We start from the raw sequence: 24,788 nt of genomic DNA on the forward strand, positions 1-24,788 counted from the left end.
TTGTGCTGACAATTGTGACTGTGAATTACACAATTTTGCCAAAAGTATTGGGCCGCCCCTCCAAATCACTGAGCTCAGGTGTTCAATCTCTTCATGGCCACAGGTGTGTAACTCAAGCTCTAGGAGACGCTTCTACACACATTAGTGAGAGAATGGGCCGCTCTCAGGAGTGTGTGTGTGTGTGTGTGTGTGTGTGTGTGTGTGTGTGTGTGTGTGTGTGTGTGTGTGTGTGTGTGTGTGTGTGTGTGTGTGTGTGTGTGTGTGTGTGTGTGTGTGTGTAAAGTCCTTCATCACTACTAAATATTCCACGCTCGATTGTTAGTGGTGTTAAAACAAAGTGGAAGCGATTGGGAACAACAGCAACTCAGCCACAAAGAGCAGGGTCAGCGCATGCTGAGGGTCACAGAAGTCGCCAACTTTCTGCAGAGTCAATAGACCTCCAAACTTCTGTGTCCTTCAGATGAGCTCAAGAACAGTGTGTAGAGCTTCATGGAATGGGTTTCCATGGCCGAGCAGCTCATCCAAGCCTTACATCACCAAGTGCAATGCAAAGCGTGGGATGCAGTGGGGTAAATCGTGTCACCACTGGACTCAAGAGCAGTGGAGACGTGTTCTCTGAGTGACCAATCACGCTTCTCTGTCTGACAATCCCATGGACGACTCTGAGTTTGGCGGTCGCCAGGAGAACGGGACTTGCCTGACTGCATTGTGCCGAGAGTAAAGTTTGGTGGAGGGGGGATTATGGGGTGGGGTTGTTTTTCAGGGGTTGGGCTTGGCCCCTTAGTTCCAGTGAAAGGAACTCTTAAAGGGATAATTCACCCAAAAATGAAAATTCTGTCATCATTTACTCACCCTCAAGTTGTTCCAAACCTGTATGAGTTTCTTTGTTCAGCTGAACACAAAATAAAATATTTTGAAGAATGTTTGTAACACCGCAGAGAGAGCAACCATTGACTACCCAAGTAGGGAAAAAAATACTATGGTAGTCAATGGTTGCTCTATCTGCGGTGTTACAAACAAACAGTCTTCAAAATATCTTCTTTTGTGTTCAGCAGAACAAAGAAACTCATACAGGTTTGGAACAACTTGAGGGCGAGTAAATGACAGAATTTTCATTTTTGGGTGAACTGTCCCTTTAATGCTTCACCAAGACATTTTGGACAATTTCATGCTCCCAACTTGGTGGGAACAGTTTGTGGACGGCCCCTTCCTGTCCCAGCATGCACCAGTGCACAAAGCGTCTCCATAAAGACATGGATGAGCGAGTTTGGTGTGGAGGAACTTGAGTCCTGACCTCAACCCGATAGAACAGCTTTGGGATGAATTAGAGCGGAGACTGAGAGCCAGGCCTTCTCGTCCAACATCACTAATGCGCTTCTAGAAGAATGGTCAAAAATCCCCATAAACCCAAAATTACAAATGGTTGTCCCTTCAAATAATGCCCTATTTGAGGGTATAGGGGGGCGATTTCGGATTTTAGACGATCTTTGCTGGTGTAAACAAATTCAACCCAAGCGCTCTTTGTTGACGTGGATGATTACGTTACTGTTGATCATCTGTCCATCATCGTCTAAAGCCCGCCCTGACAATATGATTGGTCCGCTCTGGTTCCAGCATAGTTGCTCCGATCTTCACGAACCTCAAATGTTGTGGGCGGGGCTAAGTTCGGCTGGCACTAAGGCTATATCTGTATGTGAATATGTGAGTCATAAGTTTGTGCTGTTGTAACATGTTTTTCTGGTGACTATAATACTGCTAATACTGTTAGCCCTACCCTCGGCTGTTGATACAGTTGATCATAACATTCTCCTATCCCGACTACAATGTTATGTGGGCATCCAGGGAACAGTCCTCAGTTGGTGTAAATCATATTTAACGAAGTTTCTCCGTTAGATTGGGTAATTTCTCTTCGTCACCTGCTCAACTTCACTTCTAGCAGTGTCTAGCTTGTATTTTCTTCCTCTGGGCTCTATTTTCAGAAAGCATGGTGTATCATTTCACTGCTATGCAGATGATACCCACATTTACTTACCTCTGAAATGCACTATAAATAAACATGCAGCTCTGAAATCTCTTTTTGCATGCCTAGATGAAGTGAAAACGTGGTTCACTCAAAGTGTCTTATTTCTGAATGAATCAAGAACTGAGTTTATAGTCTTTGGCCCCATGAAAACTTGGCTGTTTTTGAGATCAGAACAATCAAATTTGAAAAAACAAATAAATGCAGTGATTAGCTCTTGATTCTCTCTAATATCAAATCCTCTCTCTCTGAGAAATCCTTAGACATGGTTTCTGCAGGTTTTATGAAAGTAAATTTAAGACCTTTTAGAGAATTTAAGGAATAAATTGAAGGGAACAACACGTCAATATGTTCTCTAAATGTAAATGTCTAAGCACACAATGAGCTGTATTAGTGACACTTCAAAGTCTGAAAATACAATTTCCAACAGATCTCCATAACTTAATTCATTTTACAAAAAAATAGCTTAAAAGTTTTAGATAAAAAATCATGTGAAAGTTAATTTATGATTAAAACAAGAACAAATATCTGCCAATGTGTTCATAAAAATCAACTTAATTCAAATGCAAGTCATTTTCATGCCCAATGGCAGATATTTGTTCTTGTTTTGAGCACAAACTCACTTAATTTTGTTCAATTTCTCAGAAAACAATATTTAGTTTCATTTTGCATGTCATTAAAATGTATCTTGATCTAAGGATGTTTTGACTTTGTACTGAAAAACTAAAATCCTGAGGAAGAACATTTCAATTTAGGGGCCTTTGAAATCAGTTTTATTTTTTTTTTAAATGTATAGTTTATTCAGTTTTAATTTTTCTGGACTCTGCTTTAGTGGTTAAATAAAATTTGACTGACTTTTCATCCATATTGGGAACACAAATTAAGATATTTTTAATGAAATCTGAAAGATTTCTGTCCCTTCATTGACAGTCTAAGACATTTCTAGAGAAAATTGTACATATTTCAATATATATTTTTAAAACATTATTTAAAATGCTTGTAAAACTGAAGCAGGATATCAAGATATTTTATTTTTTCGCATATGATGGTAATGATTAAAAGTAAAGTAAAAGAAAAAAAGCACCACCATGTTATATGTATAATAAATTAAATATTGTTGAGTATAACAAACAAGTAGCCCTCTATTGTTTTGTCCCTTGAGGTAGCCCTCTCTCTCAAAAAGGTTGGACATCTTTACAATCCCACACGAAATCTGAGGTCCGGTGATAAGAGACTTCTCTCTGTCCCCAGATCACGATTAAAGCACAGAGGAGATGGAGCTGTTGCTAGTATTGCCGGCCCTAGGCTGTGGACACAGTCTTTAACGGTCTATAAATCATCTCTTACAACCTATTTTTTCCCTTGGCTTTCCATTCATTGTGTGCTTCTGTCATGAATGTGTGGTCTGCCCTGTGTTTTGCTCAGCACTTTGGTCTGCTGTGCTATATAAATAAAACAAACTTGAAACTCGTCTTTGTTTTCTAATCTAAAAAGTCTCAAAAGTATCAAAATTAGGAGTGTTTTTGCTGATAACAATCAAATATATCTGCTGATTTCCCTTTAAAATAGGTTTATCTTTCTGACCCCATTGGCAGATTTGTTTCTCTCGTTTTAAGAGTAAACTCGCACAATTGACCGTTCGCAAAGACCCGCCCCCGTTAGTTACTGTTGCTATGTCCGAGAAGCCATGGCGCTCACACACACACACACACACACGTTCTCACGTAGAGAAAACACATTGCGGGGCAAAGAGGACACTGACAACACGCCGAGACACAGGACAGAGCAAGTTACTTTTGATATGAAACAAAGTCTCAACTTTGAAATGGCAATTTTTTTGAGAAATTTAAACAATAAATAGCGTTTTGTGTCTCTTTAATGTGTGCTGATGGCTGTAGCGCCTCAGTTAAAGCTGCTCGTGAACCGATCATCTCTTCCTTAGTTCATTGATAAGCATGAAATAAACATGAATGAACACTAAAAGAAATGTTGTTTCAACCGCAGAAAGATGTCAGTACACACCTTTTTTCAAGTTCAAGTCCACCGACGTTCATCTACTAACTCTCCTGACAAAACGGCAGATTCGGCGACGTGATTGGTCAATGTGGCCCATCAACTGTTTGGTTACCCATATACTTCAAAATATCTTCTTTTGTGTTCAACAGAATAAAAAAACTCATACTGGAAAAACTTGATGGTGAGTAAATGATTTGTGAGGGAACAATCTCTTTAGTACCAGATGTGGAAGTTTTAAGCCTAAGGTCGTGTGTCCACCAAAGTGTTTTTTCACGCGGCTGGCTGGCGTATTCAATGGTTTTCAATGGGAGCGCCGCGTTTTTAGAACGCCATGAGCATACGAGGTGCTGAGCGAGGATTTCACGCCCAAATTTGGGTTAAATATGGACAAACCCAATCATTGGGTTGAATTTTTAAATTACATTTTTAACCCAACGGTTGGATTTGTCCGTATTTGACCAAAAATTGGGTTAAAACAACCCAGCATTTTGTGTTGCTCATTAGTATGCATATTACTAGGATATTGGCTGTTTATTCATACTTATAAGGCACATATTAATGCATTATGCCTAATAATATGCCCTTAATACTGCCTTATTAATGCCCTATGACCATATTCTACATCCTTTAATCCTACCTAAACTTAAAACAAACTATTAATAAGCAGTAATAAAATGCTGGGTTGTTTCAACCCAAATTTGGATCAAATATGGACAAACCCAGCCATTGGGTTACATTTTTAAATTACATTTTTAACCCAACAGTTGGATTTGTCCGTATTTGACCAAAAATTGGGTTAAAACAACCCAGCATTTTGGTTTGCTCATTAGTATGCATATTACAAGGATATTGGCTGTTTATTAATACACTCTAAAAAATGCTGGGTTAAAAATAACCCAAGTTGGTTTGAAAATGGACTGACCCAGCAATTGGGTTGTTTTAACCCAGCAATTGGGTTGTTTTAACCCAGCAATTGGGTTGTTTTAAGCAAACATTTAACCCAACCGCTTGGTTAAAACAACCCAATTGCTGGGTTAGTCAATTAGACGTCAGTACACACCGTTTTTCCAAGTTCAAGTCCACCGACGTTCATCTCCTAACTCTCCTGACTGCTTTGTCGGACAAAACGGCAGATTCGGCGACGTGATTGGTCAGATCGCCTGTCAATCAAACTTGCGGCGAAGGGGGAATTATGATACTTTCATAAAGCAAGACTTAACAGTACTTCTCAAGTAAATGCATCTTTATTTAAGAATGTTTAGATATTTCAGCAACAAAAACACTGAGTAAGCAAATGTGTTTCTGAGTATATGACCGGATTTGATTTAGATTTTATCCATCAGGCATTTATTGTAAATCATTTGATAGACAAACTCTTTTGGGAATGACGTGCACTGATGAATTATTCCCAATAATACAAGAAACATGTATTATGAAAGTAAACAGGGCCCATTTGATTTGATTTGGACTTTAAATGAGGTAGTGTAATTGCTTCTGGTGCTGTTGTTCATATCAGAGGTGCATTTCAACAGCATTTATTGGGCAAACTTCATTTTTCCTCACAAACTCTTGAATATTACATGGCTCACTGAGAGCTCCCAGAATGAGTCATCAAACCTCCGAGGCAGAGCATGATTGCAATTATAAAAAGAAAAGAAAACATGAACATACTCTAAGAACACTTCTCTCAATGACAAATTAGAGGAACATCATAAAATTGCTTCAACACATTCCCGAGATTCCCATTCAGGGAATTTATTTTATGTACTTAAATACACTCACAGTCCCCGGGGAGTCTGTCGCCATGCAATCGATCTTCTTCATCCTGGCAGATGCTACAGCACGCGATTCCTCACACAGTCAAAAAGCTAAAAGAGAAAAACAAGAATAAAGCTGGTCAATCGGTCAAAATAGACCAGACGTATGGATAATGGGTCCATCTAGCCAACACTTTAGGCACCTTTACAAAATATATAAATGTATCAACAATTCATCTCATAAATTATTGCATGAATAAACAAATGCATAAGACAAATGTATAAATAAAGCTGATTTCACCCATTGTAAGTGTGAACAGAAAGCATAAAATGGTAGCCAATCACATTATGGTTAAATTCAATGCGTTTTCAACATTGATAATAATCATAAATGTTTGTTGAGCATCAGATCCTCATATGAGAATGATTAGTGAAGGATCATGTGACACTGAAGACTGGAGTAATGATGATAAATTCAGCTTTGATCACAGGAATAAATTACACTTTACTATATATTCACATAGAAAACAATCACTTTATATTATAATAATATTTCACTGTTTTTACTGCATTTTTCGGGTCAAATAAATGTAGCCTGGTGAGCAGAGATTCTCTAAAACATGAAACATCTTACAGACCCCAAAATGTTGAATGATGTTTTATTAACGTAGTTCAGGACACAGTACGGCTTACATTAATGTTTAGCACTCTTATGGAAATATGATCATATTTTTGTATTATAATTTAAATCGGATTACATTTTCAAATTGTTTGTTATAAATCAACATCTCAGGAAAATGTTTTGTGGTTTCTAATCAAAATATGACTTTCTGTTACAAAACAGGCATTGATTTCATAAATGTCCACTGTAGTGAGGACTTAAATCATGATTATCAGGCATTTTGGAGACATAACCAGTGAATAGGGAAAGAAATTAGATATCAATATTCCTATGAAATATTAGATATTATGAAAATGTCGCCAATTATTACTCCCATTATTACACTTCTTTTTTCATTACATGCTGCACCAAGAACACATTAATATGCAAATTAGATGCAGTGTATAGATACATTGTATCGAATGGGAAAATCCAAGTATGGCCAGTTTACCCACATATTTCATAAAGTAAGATGGTATATCAATGCATTTCGTTACATCTTTCATAACATAGCTCAGAATCATCTTTAAACAAAGTTTGTTTAAAAATAATCCTGAAACCTAAAAAATTGATTGGTGAATTAAAAATAAATCCCATAGTTTTTGCCTATACATTCAATTTCATGTAATTTTATTTTTTAAACAATTCAGTCCTGGTGTCAACTACAGAGGACATATCATAACATATTATTTAAATATTTTTTTTTTCCATCTGTTTCTTATGCTCTAAACAATGTAAATGACATGAAAAAATACTAAATTCAAAACATTTTTTTCTGGGTCCCAGGAGGTTAATCTATTTGACTGATTTGTAAGTGTGAACTCGTGAAACAGTAGATAAACTTTGCTCCGCGCCGCTCCGTTATGAATGCCCGATCCGAGCGGCCGTGCGCATTTACATTCTGTGAGTGAGATCCCTCCCCTGCAGGCGGGTTAAAAAAACATGCAGAAATAGCTTCTACTGGCTGTAGTCTCTAACCTCTGGCCAAAAAATCCGAAAAATGACGCAAAATGACGTCATCTGAGGATTTTTTCCAGAAATAAAATGCATAATTCTCTCGTCTCAGGGGGATATGAGGGGGGAAAGTACCATAATTTGAATATACTACCTAGACATGTGCCGGTAAACGGTAATACGATATACCGCAATAATGAACATGCTCAATATTGTTATTGTGGGCACTTCATTATTTACTACGAATTATTCTGATTTTTTAAATGAATTTTAAGAATACTTTACCCATCAACTGTTTAAAATGAACAACACGTCATTTTAAGAGGAACGCGCAATGATGTAAATAGACCAAGAGGAACGCGCAATGATGTAAATAGACCAAGAGGAACGCGCAATGATGTAAATAGACCAAGAGGAACGCGCAATGATGTAATTAGACCAAGAGGAACGCGCAATGATGTAAATAGACCAAGAGGAACGCGCAATGATGTAAATAGACCAAGAGGAACGCGCAATGATGTAAACAGACCAAGAGGAACGCGCAATGATGTAAACAGACCAAGAGGAACGCGCAATGATGTAAATAGACCAAGAGGAACGCGCAATGATGTAAATAGACCAAGAGGAACGCGCAATGATGTAAACAGACCAAGAGGAACGCGCAATGATGTAAATAGACCAAGAGGAACGCGCAATGATGTAAATAGACCAAGAGGAACGCGCAATGATGTAAATAGACCAAGAGGAACGCGCAATGATGTAAATAGACCAAGAGGAACGCGCAATGATGTAAATAGACCAAGAGGAACGCGCAATGATGTAAACAGACCAAGAGGAACGCGCAATGATGTAAATAGACCAAGAGGAACGCGCAATGATGTAAATAGACCAAGAGGAACGCGCAATGATGTAAATAGACCAAGAGGAACGCGCAATGATGTAAATAGACCAAGAGGAACGCGCAATGATGTAATTAGACCAAGAGGAACGCGCAATGATGTAAATAGACCAAGAGGAACGCGCAATGATGTAAATAGACCAAGAGGAACGCGCAATGATGTAATTAGACCAAGAGGAACGCGCAATGATGTAAATAGACCAAGAGGAAAGCGCAATGATGTAAATAGACCAAGAGGAATGCGCAATGATGTAAATAGACCAAGAGGAACACGCAATGATGTAAATAGACCAAGAGGAATGCGCAATGATGTAAATAGACCAAGAGGAACACGCAATGATGTAAATAGACCAAGAGGAACGCGCAATGATGTAAATAGACCAAGAGGAACGCGCAATGATGTAAATAGACCAAGAGGAACGCGCAATGATGTAAATAGACCAAGAGGAACGCGCAATGATGTAAATAGACCAAGAGGAACGCGCAATGATGTAAATAGACCAAGAGGAACGCGCAATGATGTAAATAGACCAAGAGGAACGCGCAATGATGTAAATAGACCAAGAGGAACGCGCAATGATGTAAATAGACCAAGAGGAACGCGCAATGATGTAAATAGACCAAGAGGAACGCGCAATGATGTAAATAGACCAAGAGGAACGCGCAATGATGTAAATAGACCAAGAGGAACGCGCAATGATGTAAATAGACCAAGAGGAACGCGCAATGATGTAAATAGACCAAGAGGAACGCGCAATGATGTAAATAGACCAAGAGGAACGCGCAATGATGTAATTAGACCAAGAGGAACGCGCAATGATGTAAATAGACCAAGAGGAACGCGCAATGATGTAAATAGACCAAGAGGAACGCGCAATGATGTAATTAGACCAAGAGGAACGCGCAATGATGTAAATAGACCAAGAGGAACGCGCAATGATGTAAATAGACCAAGAGGAACGCGCAATGATGTAAATAGACCAAGAGGAACGCGCAATGATGTAATTAGACCAAGAGGAACGCGCAATGATGTAAATAGACCAAGAGGAACGCGCAATGATGCAATTAGACCAAGAGGAACGCGCAATGATGTAATTAGACCAAGAGGAACGCGCAATGATGTAATTAGACCAAGAGGAACGCGCAATGATGTAAATAGACCAAGAGGAACGCGCAATGATGCAATTAGACCAAGAGGAACGCGCAATGATGTAATTAGACCAAGAGGAACGCGCAATGATGTAAATAGACCAAGAGGAACGCGCAATGATGCAATTAGACCAAGAGGAACGCGCAATGATGTAAATAGACCAAGAGGAACGCGCAATGATGTAATTAGACCAAGAGGAACGCGCAATGATGTAAATAGACCAAGAGGAACGCGCAATGATGTAAATAGACCAAGAGGAACGCGCAATGATGTAAATAGACCAAGAGGAACGCGCAATGATGTAAATAGACCAAGAGGAACGCGCAATGATGTAAATAGACCAAGAGGAACGCGCAATGATGTAAACAGACCAAGAGGAACGCGCAATGATGTAAACAGACCAAGAGGAACGCGCAATGATGCAATTAGACCAAGAGGAACGCGCAATGATGTAAATAGACCAAGAGGAACGCGCAATGATGTAATTAGACCAAGAGGAACGCGCAATGATGTAAATAGACCAAGAGGAACGCGCAATGATGTAAATAGACCAAGAGGAACGCGCAATGATGTAAATAGACCAAGAGGAACGCGCAATGATGTAAATAGACCAAGAGGAACGCGCAATGATGTAAATAGACCAAGAGGAACGCGCAATGATGTAAATAGACCAAGAGGAACGCGCAATGATGTAAATAGACCAAGAGGAACGCGCAATGATGTAAATAGACCAAGAGGAACGCGCAATGATGTAAATAGACCAAGAGGAACGCGCAATGATGTAAATAGACCAAGAGGAACGCGCAATGATGTAAATAGACCAAGAGGAACGCGCAATGATGTAAATAGACCAAGAGGAACGCGCAATGATGTAAATAGACCGTGCATGAGCCGATGCTCATCACATAACCTAATACTTAATACTTAAAGACTTAAGGCTATTCATTTTCAAACTTGAGCATTTTATATTTTAATCTGGACTAAATTACATGCCCTAGATATTGTTTGAATATGTTCTGACTGTTGTTCAATCACACACTTTACAATAAGGCTCCAGTATTTAACATTAGTTCCTTCATTAACAAACTGACAATGAAAAATACTTAAAGCTTGTATTAATCTTAGGTAAAAGTACATTTCAGCATACCTATTGTTCTTTATAATTATTTTGCACTTCAATCTGTTTTAAATATTTGTTTACTTTATACATTTTTGTGTATTGCTTTATTGTATTTAAATGTTTGGTTCTTTTGTTACAAGAAAGTTATTAAACCTGTTTATAGTATGACAACACTTTTTTTGCAACTTATTTCAATATTGTGATAATACCGTATACCGTGATAAAAGCTTCAGCAATTAACCGCAACATGAAAATTTGATACCGGCACATGCCTAATACTACCGGGTTTCTACTGATACAAAGCTTAATGCTAATCACTGAATTAACCCTTTAAGCTTCAAGCGAAAGCATTAGAGTTTAACATACCCTGACATGCTCTTTGACAAATGTGTGTGTGCGTCTGTGTCCTCAGTGCAAAACGTTAATTTTACAGGTTATATCCACTGATCTATATAGAGAACAGCAGTTATATCGTCATCTGTAAATGTTACCAATTCACGCGAGTATTTCCATTTATATTAATATTCAGCGCAAAAACATTAATTTAGCTGAAATATCTGCTTTAGGCGCTAAATTTATTTTTAAAAGTCAACATGTAATTCAAGTATTTTATGAGAGTAGAAACTGTAAAGGGATAACAGCGTGTAATTGAATATAAATGTAAGAAGTTTCTACAGGATAAAGAAATGACAGTAACAGGTACTGTGTCCATAGAGAGTGTGTGTGTGTGTTCCTGCAGAACATTCATCTTATCTGCTAACACTGAGTTTGTGTTTTTTTTTCTTCTTTAATATCATTTTTAAATGTAGGGATTTGCTTAGTAACTATTTTGCACATAATGATAGCACAAACATACCCTGAAAATTATGCAGTATTGATAACCATTTCTATAACCACACAAATACCATATAGTTAACCTATGGATTTGAAGCAAAACTATGGTTAATTTGTGGTTACCATTGAATAACTAAAATGACCCTGTTATTTATATATTAATGTATTATTATTATTGTTGTTGTTTGTTTTGATCATTGTAAAACCATGGTTAATTTATGTAATGGTACATATATTCACTATGTCTGTGTTTGAAGGACAGCATTGGGTAGGATGTGGAATAGTGTGTTTGCCAATAAAAAAGGACTTTTTATCTGATTAATCGATTCATTAAAAAAAAAAAAAAATACGACCAACTAATGATTAGTTGGTCGTATTTTTTTTTTTTTTTTTTTTTTTTTTTTTTTTATGAATCGATTAATCAGATAAAAATTGAATTGAATTGAATTGAAAAAATGAATTAGGGCTGCAACTAACGATTATTTTGATAATCGATTAGTTACTAATCGATTATCAAAATAATCGTTAGTTGCAGCCCTAATTCAGTTTCTTACTTTTAATGAATATGATTGTGTGTTGAGCACCTGCAACTTTACTTTTGGTAGTTTTTGTTAGCTTGATGAAGAGATACTCAGCTGCTCGTCTGCGATGCGTGCTTCAGTAGCGCCGTCATATCGGGCTATAACATCTCATATAACAACGCTCACACGTTAAGTTTTTCAGCATTGTTGCAAGGACTAAAATTGACATATGTGGTTTCAACAACCAGATGCATTTTTGACTGTAATGCGGCCCAGATCACCTCCTGAAGTGGCTTTCAGTGTTTTCTATTTGTTCTAAATGCTCCTGTTGTCTTCTTTGCTCAGACTTGAGATTGTTTGATACATTCAAGAAGCGCGTTTTCTTTGAGCAGGTCAAATTAAAGGTTCAGTTCATATAACGGACTGACAAAATGATATACATGAGGATGCAGTGCACCGTCAATTGTGATGTTATCGAATTGAACCGAATCGATGTCATGATAACCGTAATCGAACCGTGAGACCAGTGTAGGTTCACACGACCCCACGAGAAACAATCACCGTCCGAATAGGGCTTATGGAAGCATATGTGTAGCAATATTCAATTTGAAATGTAATATGCAAAACATATGCAACACATAAAATGACAATATATTATACATAGGGTTGGGTAATTCGGTACCGGTAACCAACGGTACCTTTTTTTCAGGTACTTTTGCGATGTTTACATTAATAACTGTAAAGAACCTTTAAGTCATTTATAAAAGTGTTATTGACATTATGCCAGAGCTGCCCTGCTCGCTGTCTGCCATTGTTTGTGATGTTTGATTACTGTAATATTTACTAGTAAATAATAGTAGGCTACTAGCTACTTAATTTAATTCATAAAAACAACCATATTGTTATTTTTTCTTTTTGATTTCATTTCTAAAAAAAGATTTCCCTCAAATTATGTTATGTATTTTCTGGTAATCAAATGAAGACATAAGACATTAATTGAATTTATCTTTTAATTAAATTTAAAACATTTGTCAAACAAAGTACTGCACAACTGAGCTTTATATGGTTAAAATTAAAACATGAAGAAAAATTGTAATTAAAAAAAAACATTTATAATGTTTGATAATTGATCATTTATAATTAGTGTTAGTAATATTATTACTATATTGAGGCGTATCTAAATTCAGTAATTTATTTGTCAAGTTAGCCGAACTTTTAATTTGACGGGTTGCCGTGAATTTGAGTTTCTGTGTGTTTAAGATATGACGCCGTTCGTTTTTCTCAAATGAAACGGTAAAATCAGTGTTGCCAAATTGGGCTACTTTAACACTGTTTCCGCGGGCTGTTTTTCATGTCCGCGGGTTGATGCGACCCCAATTATGTGATATTTAGCCCCGGGAATGTAAATTTTTGCAGGGAACACTGCCAAAAAAAAACACAATATGCGTTCTCAGGTAACGAAATTTGGTACCGATTGATATAATGTGAATCGGTACCCAACCCTAATTATACAGGAATACCATTTTGCGCATATGCTTCCATAAATCAACATGCTAACAGTTCTTGGAGTCTCTTATGGTGTGAAGCACTACTTGTGTGATGTGCTTGAGAGATTGTTAATGATGCGTTTCAAATCAGACACTTATTCGGTTCCAGCATTTGTAAGAAGTCAGCAAGAAAGCTGGAAACAGAGCGCTGGGGTCAGAGCAGAAGAGATGAACGCCCACTCTCGGACTACGCTTGAGATGAATCCAGGATTTGCAGGAACTGCAACTGCTCACAACAACAAACCTGAGCCAGCAAATCATGCAAATCAACAACAGGCTGAACAAAAGAGAGAAGAAAGACACATGATGTGTCCAAAGCAGCCCACCAGCGAAGCCCCTGTGTAAGCAGCTTCCATCAAACACACAGACCTGATGAATTCAGAACCGCTTCCTACTCTTACTATTCCCAGGGCTGCCTACTCTCACGCTAACGATAGTGTTAACGAAAGATAAAAACACTGGAGCAACCATGCCTTTTAGCTTTTATCGTGACTCGTGTTTCATGGGACGATGTGTATGAGTTACTGAGCAAGTTCACTTCATCAGAAAAGCCAAACAGCTGAAGTGTTGCAAATGTCTAAATGTATTAGTTTACAAATTATGCTCTGTGTAAGAGTTTAGTGATCATAACATAGGTTTGAGCAAAGCACAGCACACAAATAGATCTATTAAAAGGTGCACTATGTAACTTTTCCGTCCGCTAGAGGTCGTAGTTTGATAATAAGAAGTACATAAGCAAACAACAATGAAATGTAAAGTTGGTCAAATACAGTTTGAATGATATTTATATGCTTATAACAGGACTTTCTTATACTTGTAAAACTTAAATCAAAACATTTAATTGGAAAATCAATTATAAGCAGTTTCATTCATCATCATATACGATGTATATAATGAAAATATAAGAGGTGTCACTCCTGACATCAGCACAGCATAACCACACAATTAAAAAACATTACAGAAACTCCTCTAAATGTCCAACTGAACATTAAACACTAACATAAACTAACAACATCTTTCCCTTTACAGAAAAACACATAAAATAACGCACTTTAATCCCCAAATTTACTCTCCTAATGCAGTCCCTTGCAAAGCATGCTGGGAACTACAGATCCATTGTTAGTTATGTCAATAAAAATATTTAATGTAGTTTTAACACAACTTAAGTAAACTTCAGTTTTAAATATATTATTGATTGAACACCATACAATTAAGTTGTCAAAATTAGATATGTTTAAGGAAAGTGAACAGAATTTAAATGCGTCACATTTATGAAGGACCTGAATCATTTTTTTTAATCATATGAGGTAACGCAGCTCTGCTGATCATATTACACACATCTGAGTGTGTTGATGATGGGATGGCGTTACTCTGCTGTGACACTTGTTCATATGATGTCATCGACAGGCCACGCCCTCACACGTCCCGGTTCCTCAGGTAAAATAGCATCTCATGATTTACAATATCCCAAATGTTTCAACTATTTGTAAGTTCTCAACTGAACAAAATATATATAACACTGGCCTAGTGGTTTTTGGATATTTTACTGACATTTTTTTTTACATAGTGCAGCTTTAATCTACAATCTGTCACTGTAATGATTACATTTTCCAGTCAAAAAGGAATAAAAGTTGTTGTTGATGCACCGCCTGTGTCGAAAACCGGAGTGATTTCTATGTGTTCTGAGATTTGCAATAATGTAAGAGACATGTTTTTTCCGATGAGCCAGAGTTGTGGAGTTTTATGGATGTTTGCCGAGCCTGTGAAAACACAGAGCCAGAAAAACCTCTTCACCGTCTCCTCATCAGCTAGAGAGGGATTTCAAAGCTCTTCCGCTGGCGTTCTCATCACCTGACGGAAGCTCAGGACAATTACACTCCGAAATGAGCCGAGATTTCCTGCAGCCTCTTTCCTATTTACCTACAGGAAATGAAAGACTGATGTGACAGTGGAAAGCTTGGTGCGGTTTCATGTTTGTGAAAGATTGAGTGAGTGAATATATATATATATTTATATACACACATAGACATACTACATTACAATTAAATAAAAAAATTAATTAAATGAATTAAACAAAAGCACAAATTAATTCAATTAAAATTAATAAAACTGAAAGCAAAGAAAGTTAATTTAAAAATGATTAATAATATTTACATTCCATGTGTTTTCATTAACATGTTTTGGAGGGTGTTTGTTTCTCTTCCACTTTTTTTCTGTTTTGTTAATTTCTTTAGGGAATCCTCACTACGGACGAACATTACTGACGTCACTACGTCATATGTAATGAGCGATGTTCGGCCAATCGGCGGACGTGCCTGCATGATAAGAGGCCTCGTTTCCCATGGATGGGCAGTGAGCAGATCAGCGCGAACTCTTATGCTGCGTTCACACCAAACGCGAATTGAGCGTCAAAATCGCGTCTACCGCGTCTAGTTTCACGCGCAAACATTTTGAATGCATTCGCGCGTCTGCAGAGAATTGGACGCGCATAGAAATCAAGCGTTTGAAGCGAAATTGACGCGCGTTCAAGGCAAATATGTCATAAAACACCACTCTGCCTCTTTTCATTTTCATTAAACATATATATTAAGCATTAATAGCCACACAAATGTGGTCCAGGCAACTCCTACATCATCTTCAGTACATGTATATTTAAATACCCTTAAAATATAAAGTTATTAAACTTCTCTTTGCCCTCAGTCAAAACGATTTGGCAGACAACAAATTATAGATTCATGAGAGCAAAGCTCGGCCGTTAGATCTACACAAAACGAACCACTACAGGCCATCAGAGCCAGCGGCAGACGGCAGAAGGACTGGCCGAGGAAAGGCTGCCTTCGCCGGGGTTATGAGCAGTGATTGCCCGGTGATCGCCTGGATCTCACAACTCCAAAAACACAAGATTATTTTTTTTAAATAGGCGCTCTCTTTATAAATAAACCACAGATTTGAGCTTTAAACAACTACATTCCCACCTGAAAACGTCTTAAAACTACATTTTGTGACACAATAGTACTGTTTTTAATTTATGCAGGGTTTCTCATACACGTCACTTTACCACGTGACAGCAGCGAGCAGGCTCCTGATTGGTTAACGCGGCGCGAATTGACGCCAAAGTTAAAATTTTTCAACTCGGGCGTCAGACGCGAATTCGCTTCAAACGCGTGAATGCACAAAAGCACCATTCGCGTGTAACGCGCGTATCGCGCCATTCGCGTCATTCGCGCCATTCGCGCCATTTGCGCCAACTGGACGCGCGAATGAAGCGGATTCGCGTTCTTCGCGCCGCGCGTAACGCGCCTTCCGCGCCGCGGGACCTCCAGACGCGCGTCAACGCGCCTTTCCATTGACTTAACATTGAAATCACTCGCGCCTGACGCTCTATTCGCGTTTGGTGTGAACGCAGCATTAGTCATATTTGTGACTGTCAAAGTATCCTAATTGTTATGGGAAGCCTTTGCTTAGTCTTTGCTTAGTCTTTGCTTTGCTTAGGCCTTTGCTTAGTCCATTCGCGCCATTCGCGCCATTCGCGCCAACTGGACGCGCGAATGAAGCGGATTCGCGTCCTTCGCGCCGCGCGTAACGCGCCTTCCGCGCCGCGGGACCTCCAGACGCGCGTCAACGCGCCTTTCCATTGACTTAACATTGAAATCACTCGCGCCTGACGCTCTATTCGCGTTTGGTGTGAACGCAGCATTAGTCATATTTGTGACTGTCAAAGTATCCTAATTGTTATGGGAAGCCTTTGCTTAGTCTGTCCTAGTTAACTCTATCTTGGAGTTTGTTCGTTGCTATGTTAGAGTTAGACTCGTCACGTTTGAGAGTGCTTGCGATAATTAATTGTATTGCCGGCAGGTGTTTGAGATCAGAGCGTTACACGCGTATGAGACATGGTGAAATAACTCGTCAGTGGAGGTCGGATTTCTTTGTTTCGTGTTAGTTGTTTGTCTATTTACTTCCATTTAGATAGGTAGTTTTTTCTAATGTTATTTAGTTAAAAAGAGAGATCGCCCTCAGTTGTAATTTTGTTTGGTAGTTAGTGTCGTTTATTTATAGCGTCGCATACGCTGAAGATTTCGGTTTTGTTTCTACATTTTTCTTTGTTAGTTAGTATTAGAGGTTGGGTTAGTAATCATTGGGTTTTATTTTGATTATTTCATTGATTTGGGCGACTCTCTTGATTCTTTCGTTTTCTGTTACTTTTCATTATGGTGATTTTTGTAGTATTATTTTCCTTGGAATAAAATTACTTTAATGTCATTTATTCAGGTTGTTGGATGTGTTTTTCTACCTGCACCCCACAACAGTCACATCTCACATAAATGTTGCGCCATCCCTTTTAAACATCTTTTAAACACGTAACACTAAAAATAACAAATAAAATGGAGACTTTTGTTTGGGGTCAACATTAATACCATTTGTGGAGTTAAATAGGATATTTAGTGTTTTTAAAAAAAAAAACAGATTTCATCCATTGAGAATTGAGCCATAGAACAGAACCAAGCTGTGTTCCAAATTTGAAGTTGATATCACAAATTGGTTCCCATAAGTTCCCATAAGATTTTGAGGTGCTGTACCAAAAATAGCCACCGGGTGTCACCCACATTCCATTGATTTTTTTTGTGATGCTCATTTTGGTTAATTTTCCCGACCGACAACCGCCGCTCATTTAGGGCCCTATAATTTCCACGATCACGGAATCGCGGACGGAATCGTGCAATTGGAATATTAACGCGGAATCTAGTGTTAACGCAGAATTTCCCGGAATTTTACATATTTGGAATTAAATGCTGTTTTGTGTGGGAGAAGAACGTATGTCTGGGGAAAATGCAGATCGGGGGAAGCAAATCTGGGCGACACAAACCCTCCCGTCATTTCAGCTCCACCTTCAAAACAATGAAAGTATGGCGAAGCGACTCCACGGCTCTGCTTTCGTCAGCAAAAAGTTAAGAAACTCAACACTAAGCCCTCAGTACCGAGCCGAGCAGTTCCCTCGCGGGGAGTGCTTGCTCTATTTTGCCTTGTTTTTAATGCACTTTAATGTACTGTATGGAAAATAATGCCTTAAATGAACTTGAGAGAAAAGTAGATGCGCCGGTCGGTCAGCGCGTGAGATCTGCATCATGTTCGTCAGCGGCCGTTCTTAAAGTGACAGTAGCACTGATGATGTCTGTCATTAATGTTCATCACAGAACAACGGGAACAGCTTTAATGATGATTAATCTATATTTTATTTATTATTTAAAGCAGTTAAGAAAGGTGTCGATATCTTTATTCAATTTCTGTGTAGATTATGTCTATCAGGGAACGCCATGGGTAAATATGACATTTATTATAATGGGTTTATGTAAAGATTGTTTTAAGTTCAATTCAATTAAAAAAGTTACGGCTGCTCCGCTTCTCAGTTACGTTCTGAGATAACACTGTCATCTAGCGGTTGGGTTTTATACAGTCTGTGATTTAAACCGAACACAAAGCCACAAATCTTGGATGTAAATAAATAAATATATAAATATCGATACAATGTTTTTGAGAAGCGATACAGTATCGCCAAACATAATATCGCGATATTCATGTGTATCGATATTTTCTTACACCCCTCTTCAGATGGCACAGGAGATGGTCAGGAGCTTGTACAGCTGTATTTTAATACCACGTAGCATATTTTGCAAGTAACCGTCCGTTGCCCTTTCTGTCGAAACGGAACTCTGACCTTTCCGACAATATGCATTTTGTCAAGATTAGAAAAAGTTGAGATTATAAAGTAGTTGAAATAAATTCTGTAATATGAAACCTGACACCGCCCACTAGGGGAGGAGCCAGCTAGAAGAATTGAGTACTGTTTCCATGGTAACGCAACATCAGATTTCAAAACTGTTTTCACAGGATGATTACTAAAATATGTCATATGAAAAAAGGCGTATTTATTATTTTAATTTAAATAATAAAATCAAACAGAAAAATAAAATATATATTTAAAAAAAAAAAAGGTCATTTAAAATAAAAATAAATACTAAAATAACATTGATTGAATGGTGGAAAAATACGCAAGAGTAATTTAAGTTAGCCGAAAGAAAACTCTAATAGATGAAAGATTTAGATTTAAATTAAATCTGGTCCATTTTATGTTTACTTCAAGGCTCCTGCTTCTCAAAAGTTTCTCTTGATGAGAAAAATAAAGCGTAATCTTACACGCGTCTCCTTTAGGGTTAAGAAGAGATATCAATAGGTGCGTTTACATGGAGCACTGTAATCGGTTTAAAAGTCCAATCCGAATAAAAATACTCCATATAAACACCTCAATCGGAATAAAAAAGGCCAAACCGAATGAAATTGTAATGGGTTTGAGAGGGGTGGGATAAACCTTTTCATGAACCGATCAAACGAAAAATTCCACCATGTAAACGACCTGATCCGATTACTTTGAGTGCACGTCTTTCGGTGACGTGATATACAGCGCGCGCCTCCTCAACTGAAGAGCGTGCGCCGCGCTCACACCAGGCTAATGTTGACAAGAGAGGAAAGGTCATTTTTTTTGAGGTATTAAACTTTTTATTTCGTTACATGTTATTAACATGATGTTGGAATAATGACACAGACATAGCCTGGCTACACCATCTCATCTTAACAGCGTTTGTCCTAGGCTTCAACTGCGCCTGACAGAATAAATTAATTTTTCTGAGGTGATTCTTACACTTTACGACAAATAATAAATAGCTTTTATAAAACTGTATAAGTTCTGGTGGCCGTTGAGAGTTGCCATTTCAACGGGGAACATTCAAGCTGCTGGAGAGGATGTGTTGACATTTCTCTGTTTCTCGTAAGTTAGATAAAAAAAAAAGTTCAACAACTGCTTCAAATTGGTAACATTACCCACAGTCTACTTTAATTACTTTTGTTAATATTTATACCTTTGTGATTATGGTATCTTTCCTTAATCATCTGAAATATCAATGTTTAATATTAGTAATGATGCTGAACACGTCTTGAATGCTTTTCATTCACAGATGTTGAAATAGCCATTGTATAGGACATAAATTAGGTTAAACTACTGCATGTCCGGCCACATAAAAATAAATAAATATAAAAATTACCAACACAGAACTATTGATCCACGATACTAACGTTACGAATCTGAGGTGGCAGACAAACTGTGCACATGTCACAAAATGATCCCGACTGAAAGTCAGCACATGTAAACACCAGATGGGTTTAGATAACGTCTCATGTAAACAGTCCACCGAATCTTTCAATCGGAATGATTTTAATCAGAATGACAAAAAAGTGCGCATGTAAACGTGGCTAATGTGTGCTCAGAAAACACTAAAGTCTCAGATATCTCAACATATTCAAACACTTCTCAAATTATGTCAACTACTGACCTCTGTTGTGTTCATTTCTCCTGATGAATTTTAGATGAGCCATCTGAGACAACGACGATAATTAAACAACAACAGAGAACTCAATTAAGCACAATGAAACCGCAACTTCCCAGGGATTTTATGACATTTTGCTTTTTTTCATTTCGGTAAACAGACAGGCAGTTATTAAAAACTACAGATTATAGTGCAACGACTCTTGAACTCAGAAGTTCAATACAAAGGGGAAATTATGCGTTTTGCTTTTCTGTCAGTCACACAATGGACGAAAACCAAACATGAAAAGCCCTCGCCGACTGTCATGACAGGTCATTAAAGGTCACACAATGAGGCCTGTGATGTAATCCCAGATTTGGCTTTTCAATAGCGGGAAGTTCTTCCACGGACACACATGCGGAGAAGATTGATGGTTCCTGAGTCACCGTGGGTTATTTCTAAAATGGATACGATCCCCCACCGCTCCTTAAACCAACCCTGCGCTCCTGAAGACTCTCTAAATCACTTCAAAAGTCCTCAGATAATTGTGGGATTTATACCATTAGAGTGCACTGATTCAGTTTCACTGCTACAGGCGCTAATATTAAATGGAAAATGAACCGGGGGGCAGAAATGATAATGAAGGATATTAAGCGTCTGAATGGAGGTTTATGGCACACCGGCGAGACTCTCGGAGGGGAAGCTTTACTTGGAAGCCTTTCCTGACATCGGTGAGACAGGAACGGGTGTCCTTGTGAGGCCTTATAACCGTCTCACATAAATCATCAAGAGTCATCATAAGGAATCTGTTCTTCTCTTTGATGCATCATTCAAAAGGTTGGGGTATAAAACTTTCATTCCGCGAGGATGCATTAAACTGATCAAAAGTGACAGTAAAATACAATGTCAAAAAATTTCGGTTTCAAATAAATGCTTCTCTTTTAAACTCTCAAAGAATCCTGAGAATTATAAAGTATGACGGTTTCCACAAACATATGAACTGTTTTCATCATTAATAATAATCATAAATGTTTGTTGAGCATCAAATCCTCATATGAGAATGATTTGTGAAGGGTCATGTGACACTGAAGACTGGAGTAATGATGATAAATTCAGCTTTGATCACAGGAATAAATTACACTTTACTTTATATTCACATAGAAAACATCTGATTTACATTCTAATAATATTTCAGTTTTTACTGTATTTTTTGGGTCAAATAAATGTAGCCTGGTGAGCAGAGATTCTCTAAAACATGAAACATCTTACAAAATTCAGCTTTGATCACAGGAATAAATGACACTTTACTATACAGGTGCTGGTTATATAATTAGAATATCAAAAAGTTGATTTATTTCACTAATTCCATTCAAAAAGTGAAGCTTATGTATTATATTCATTCATTACGCACACAGACTGATACATTTCAAATGTTTATTTCTTTTAATTTTGATTATTATAACTGACAACTAAGGAAAATCCCAAATTCAGTTTCTCAGAAAATTATAATATTACTTAAGACCAATACAAAGAAAGGGTTTTTAGAAATCTTGGCCTACTGAAAAGTATGAACATGAAAAGTATGAGCCAAGGTTGCTCTGATAGTGGCCTTCAGCTCTTCTGCATTGGTCTGGCATAGCGCATGTTCCTCTTCACAATACCCCAAAAATGTTCTATGGGGTTAAGGTCAGGCGAGTTTGCTGGCCAATTAAGAACAGGGATACCATGGTCCTTAAACCAGGCACTGTGTGCTTTGGCACTGTGTGCAGGTGCCAAGTCCTGTTGGAAGTTGGTCAGCAGGAAGCATGAAGTGCTCTAAAACTTCCTGGTTTACGGCTGCGTTGACCTTCGACCTCAGAAAACACAGCGGACCAACACCAGCAGATGACATGGCACCCCAAACCATCACTGACTGTGGAAACTTTACACTGGACCTCAAGCTAGGGATGCACCGGTTGACCGGCTAAAAACCGGAACCGGTTTTCTTTGTATTTTTCTGCCGATTTTTCCGGAAGTGCGCCCGCGTGCATATACGCCTATATTGCAATCATTCGCGAACATGTCACTTGTGTGTTACAAACGGTAACTGGAGAACTGAGGGAAGAGACGAGATACGCTGAAGGGAATGAAGAGCCGCTTTCCTGCGCGAGCTGAAGTTGCGCGAGCTGAAGTTGCGCGAGCTGAAGTTGCGCGAGTTTACCTCTCCGCCTTGCACAAGCGCAGATAGTGAGCGTTTGTTCAGATCAGTTTCTCACGTGTTGGATCGGATGAGAACGAAACAGACTAACTTGTGAAAGCCGAAATACTTATTTTTGTAGCCTAAAGAAGAACATGCTGCACTTTAGAAATGAAATCCTATCAGTTTTGTAGCATATAGGATGATCATTTTTATTTTAACTTAAAATTACATTGACTTAATTTGATTTAAAAAGCACCTGCTGTAGCATCTTAGTTTTTTTCGTTGCACTAAACATTATTTGATTTAACATTTTGGAACAATTATATACTTTGGTTTTATTTAATTTCACTGGTAAAGACTTTTTTTCTTTACACTGAATTTAAAAACAAATGCTGATTTAAGTAACATCTTTGTTTGTATTGCCTTTTCTTTCAGCCTTTTAATTTCCAATTCAATTTCCCGTTAATTTCAGATTGCGGACTTGTTTGCATTAGCCAAAAGCCAATTTAACCTGTTAAATACCAAATAAACATCTTGTTCATGTATACTTTTGTTCTTTTATTGTGTAAAAAAGAAAATCGGAAATGGCCAGTTTTCTTGAAAAAAATCGGTATCGGAATCGGCCATGTAAAATCATGATCGGTGCATCACTACCTCAAGCAACGTGGATTGTGTGCCTCTCCTCTCTTCCTCCAGACTCTGGGACCCTGATTTCCAAAGGAAATGCAAAATTGACTTTCATCAGAGAACATAACTTTGGACCACTCAGCAGCAGTCCAGTCCTTTTTGTCTTCTGACGCTGTCTGTTGTTCAAGAGTGGCTTGACACAAGGAATGCGACAGCTGAAACCCATGTCTTACATATTGAACCTTTTCACAATATTCTAATTTTCTGAGATACCGAATTTGGGATTTTCCTTAGTTGTCAGTTATAATCATCAAAATAAACATTTGAAATATATCAGTCTGTGTGTAATGAATTAATATAATATGCAAGTTTCCTAAGCCGTCATAAAGCTACGCCTTTATTTTGAATAAGCGACCTCTAGCGGTGAAAAATTACATATTGTGCCGATTTCCATTCAAGAGCTGCGAGTGATTCTTCTTTTTCTCAGCTTTACTGTAGTTTGATTATTAATGATGGCATCACAGACAGCAGGAGATCTAACAAGCTGCACTCACACTAATGCACGGATCTCTTGAAACATAAGATGGGATTTGTCCCGTTGGTTTAATCCCTTAAAGGCATAACTGACTGTGTTTACATTAATTTTGCATCATAAAAGCATGAGATGCAAGTACATTTAACCACTTACACACACACAGCCGCATGCACGAGTGCTCTGAAAGCAGCCTTCTGTCAAGTGAGTTTGATATTTTAATATATAAGCCCACTGCATTACAAGCGACATAAATGATGCCTTCATAGCATTTGTAAGGAAAACACCGGCGGGCGAGAACACACACAGCAAGCGTAACATCCAGCAAAGCGTGTGTATCTCACAGCCCATCCTGTGCAATGAAGCCCGTCTTCGCTTAAACCTTTACGAACTTTATGCCAGATTGGTACCCACTTTATATTAGGTGGCCTTAAAGAGCACCTATCATGGAATTTAGAAATTTACCTTTCATGTAGTGTGTAACATAGATCTAAGTGAACAAAAACATCCTGCATAGTTTGAAATATGACAGTGCACCGTATATATAGTTATTTTCTTTCAAAAGTAAGAGTCGACTCTGAGTCATTTTTAAGAATCGTTAGAAGACCGAAGCTTTT

The 24,788-nt window shown here is 38.0% G+C and overlaps 1 protein-coding gene across 2 annotated transcripts in view; it reads right to left on the minus strand.

The window, feature by feature from the left end:
- LOC307118638 (3',5'-cyclic-AMP phosphodiesterase 4D-like) overlaps nt 1–24,788 on the minus strand; it is a 444,553-nt gene that overhangs the window by 377,637 nt on the left and 42,128 nt on the right. For both annotated transcript variants that reach the window (XM_079804330.1, XM_079804329.1), the window contains exon 2: nt 5,819–5,904. In XM_079804330.1, coding sequence (XP_079660456.1) covers nt 5,819–5,860 — 42 coding nt within the window. In that variant the 5' untranslated portion in view covers nt 5,861–5,904. The remainder of the gene's footprint in view (nt 1–5,818; nt 5,905–24,788) is intronic.

The sequence above is a fragment of the Gobio gobio genome, assembly GCF_949357685.1.
Source record: "Gobio gobio genome assembly, chromosome: 22".
Lineage (NCBI taxonomy): Eukaryota > Metazoa > Chordata > Actinopteri > Cypriniformes > Gobionidae > Gobio > Gobio gobio.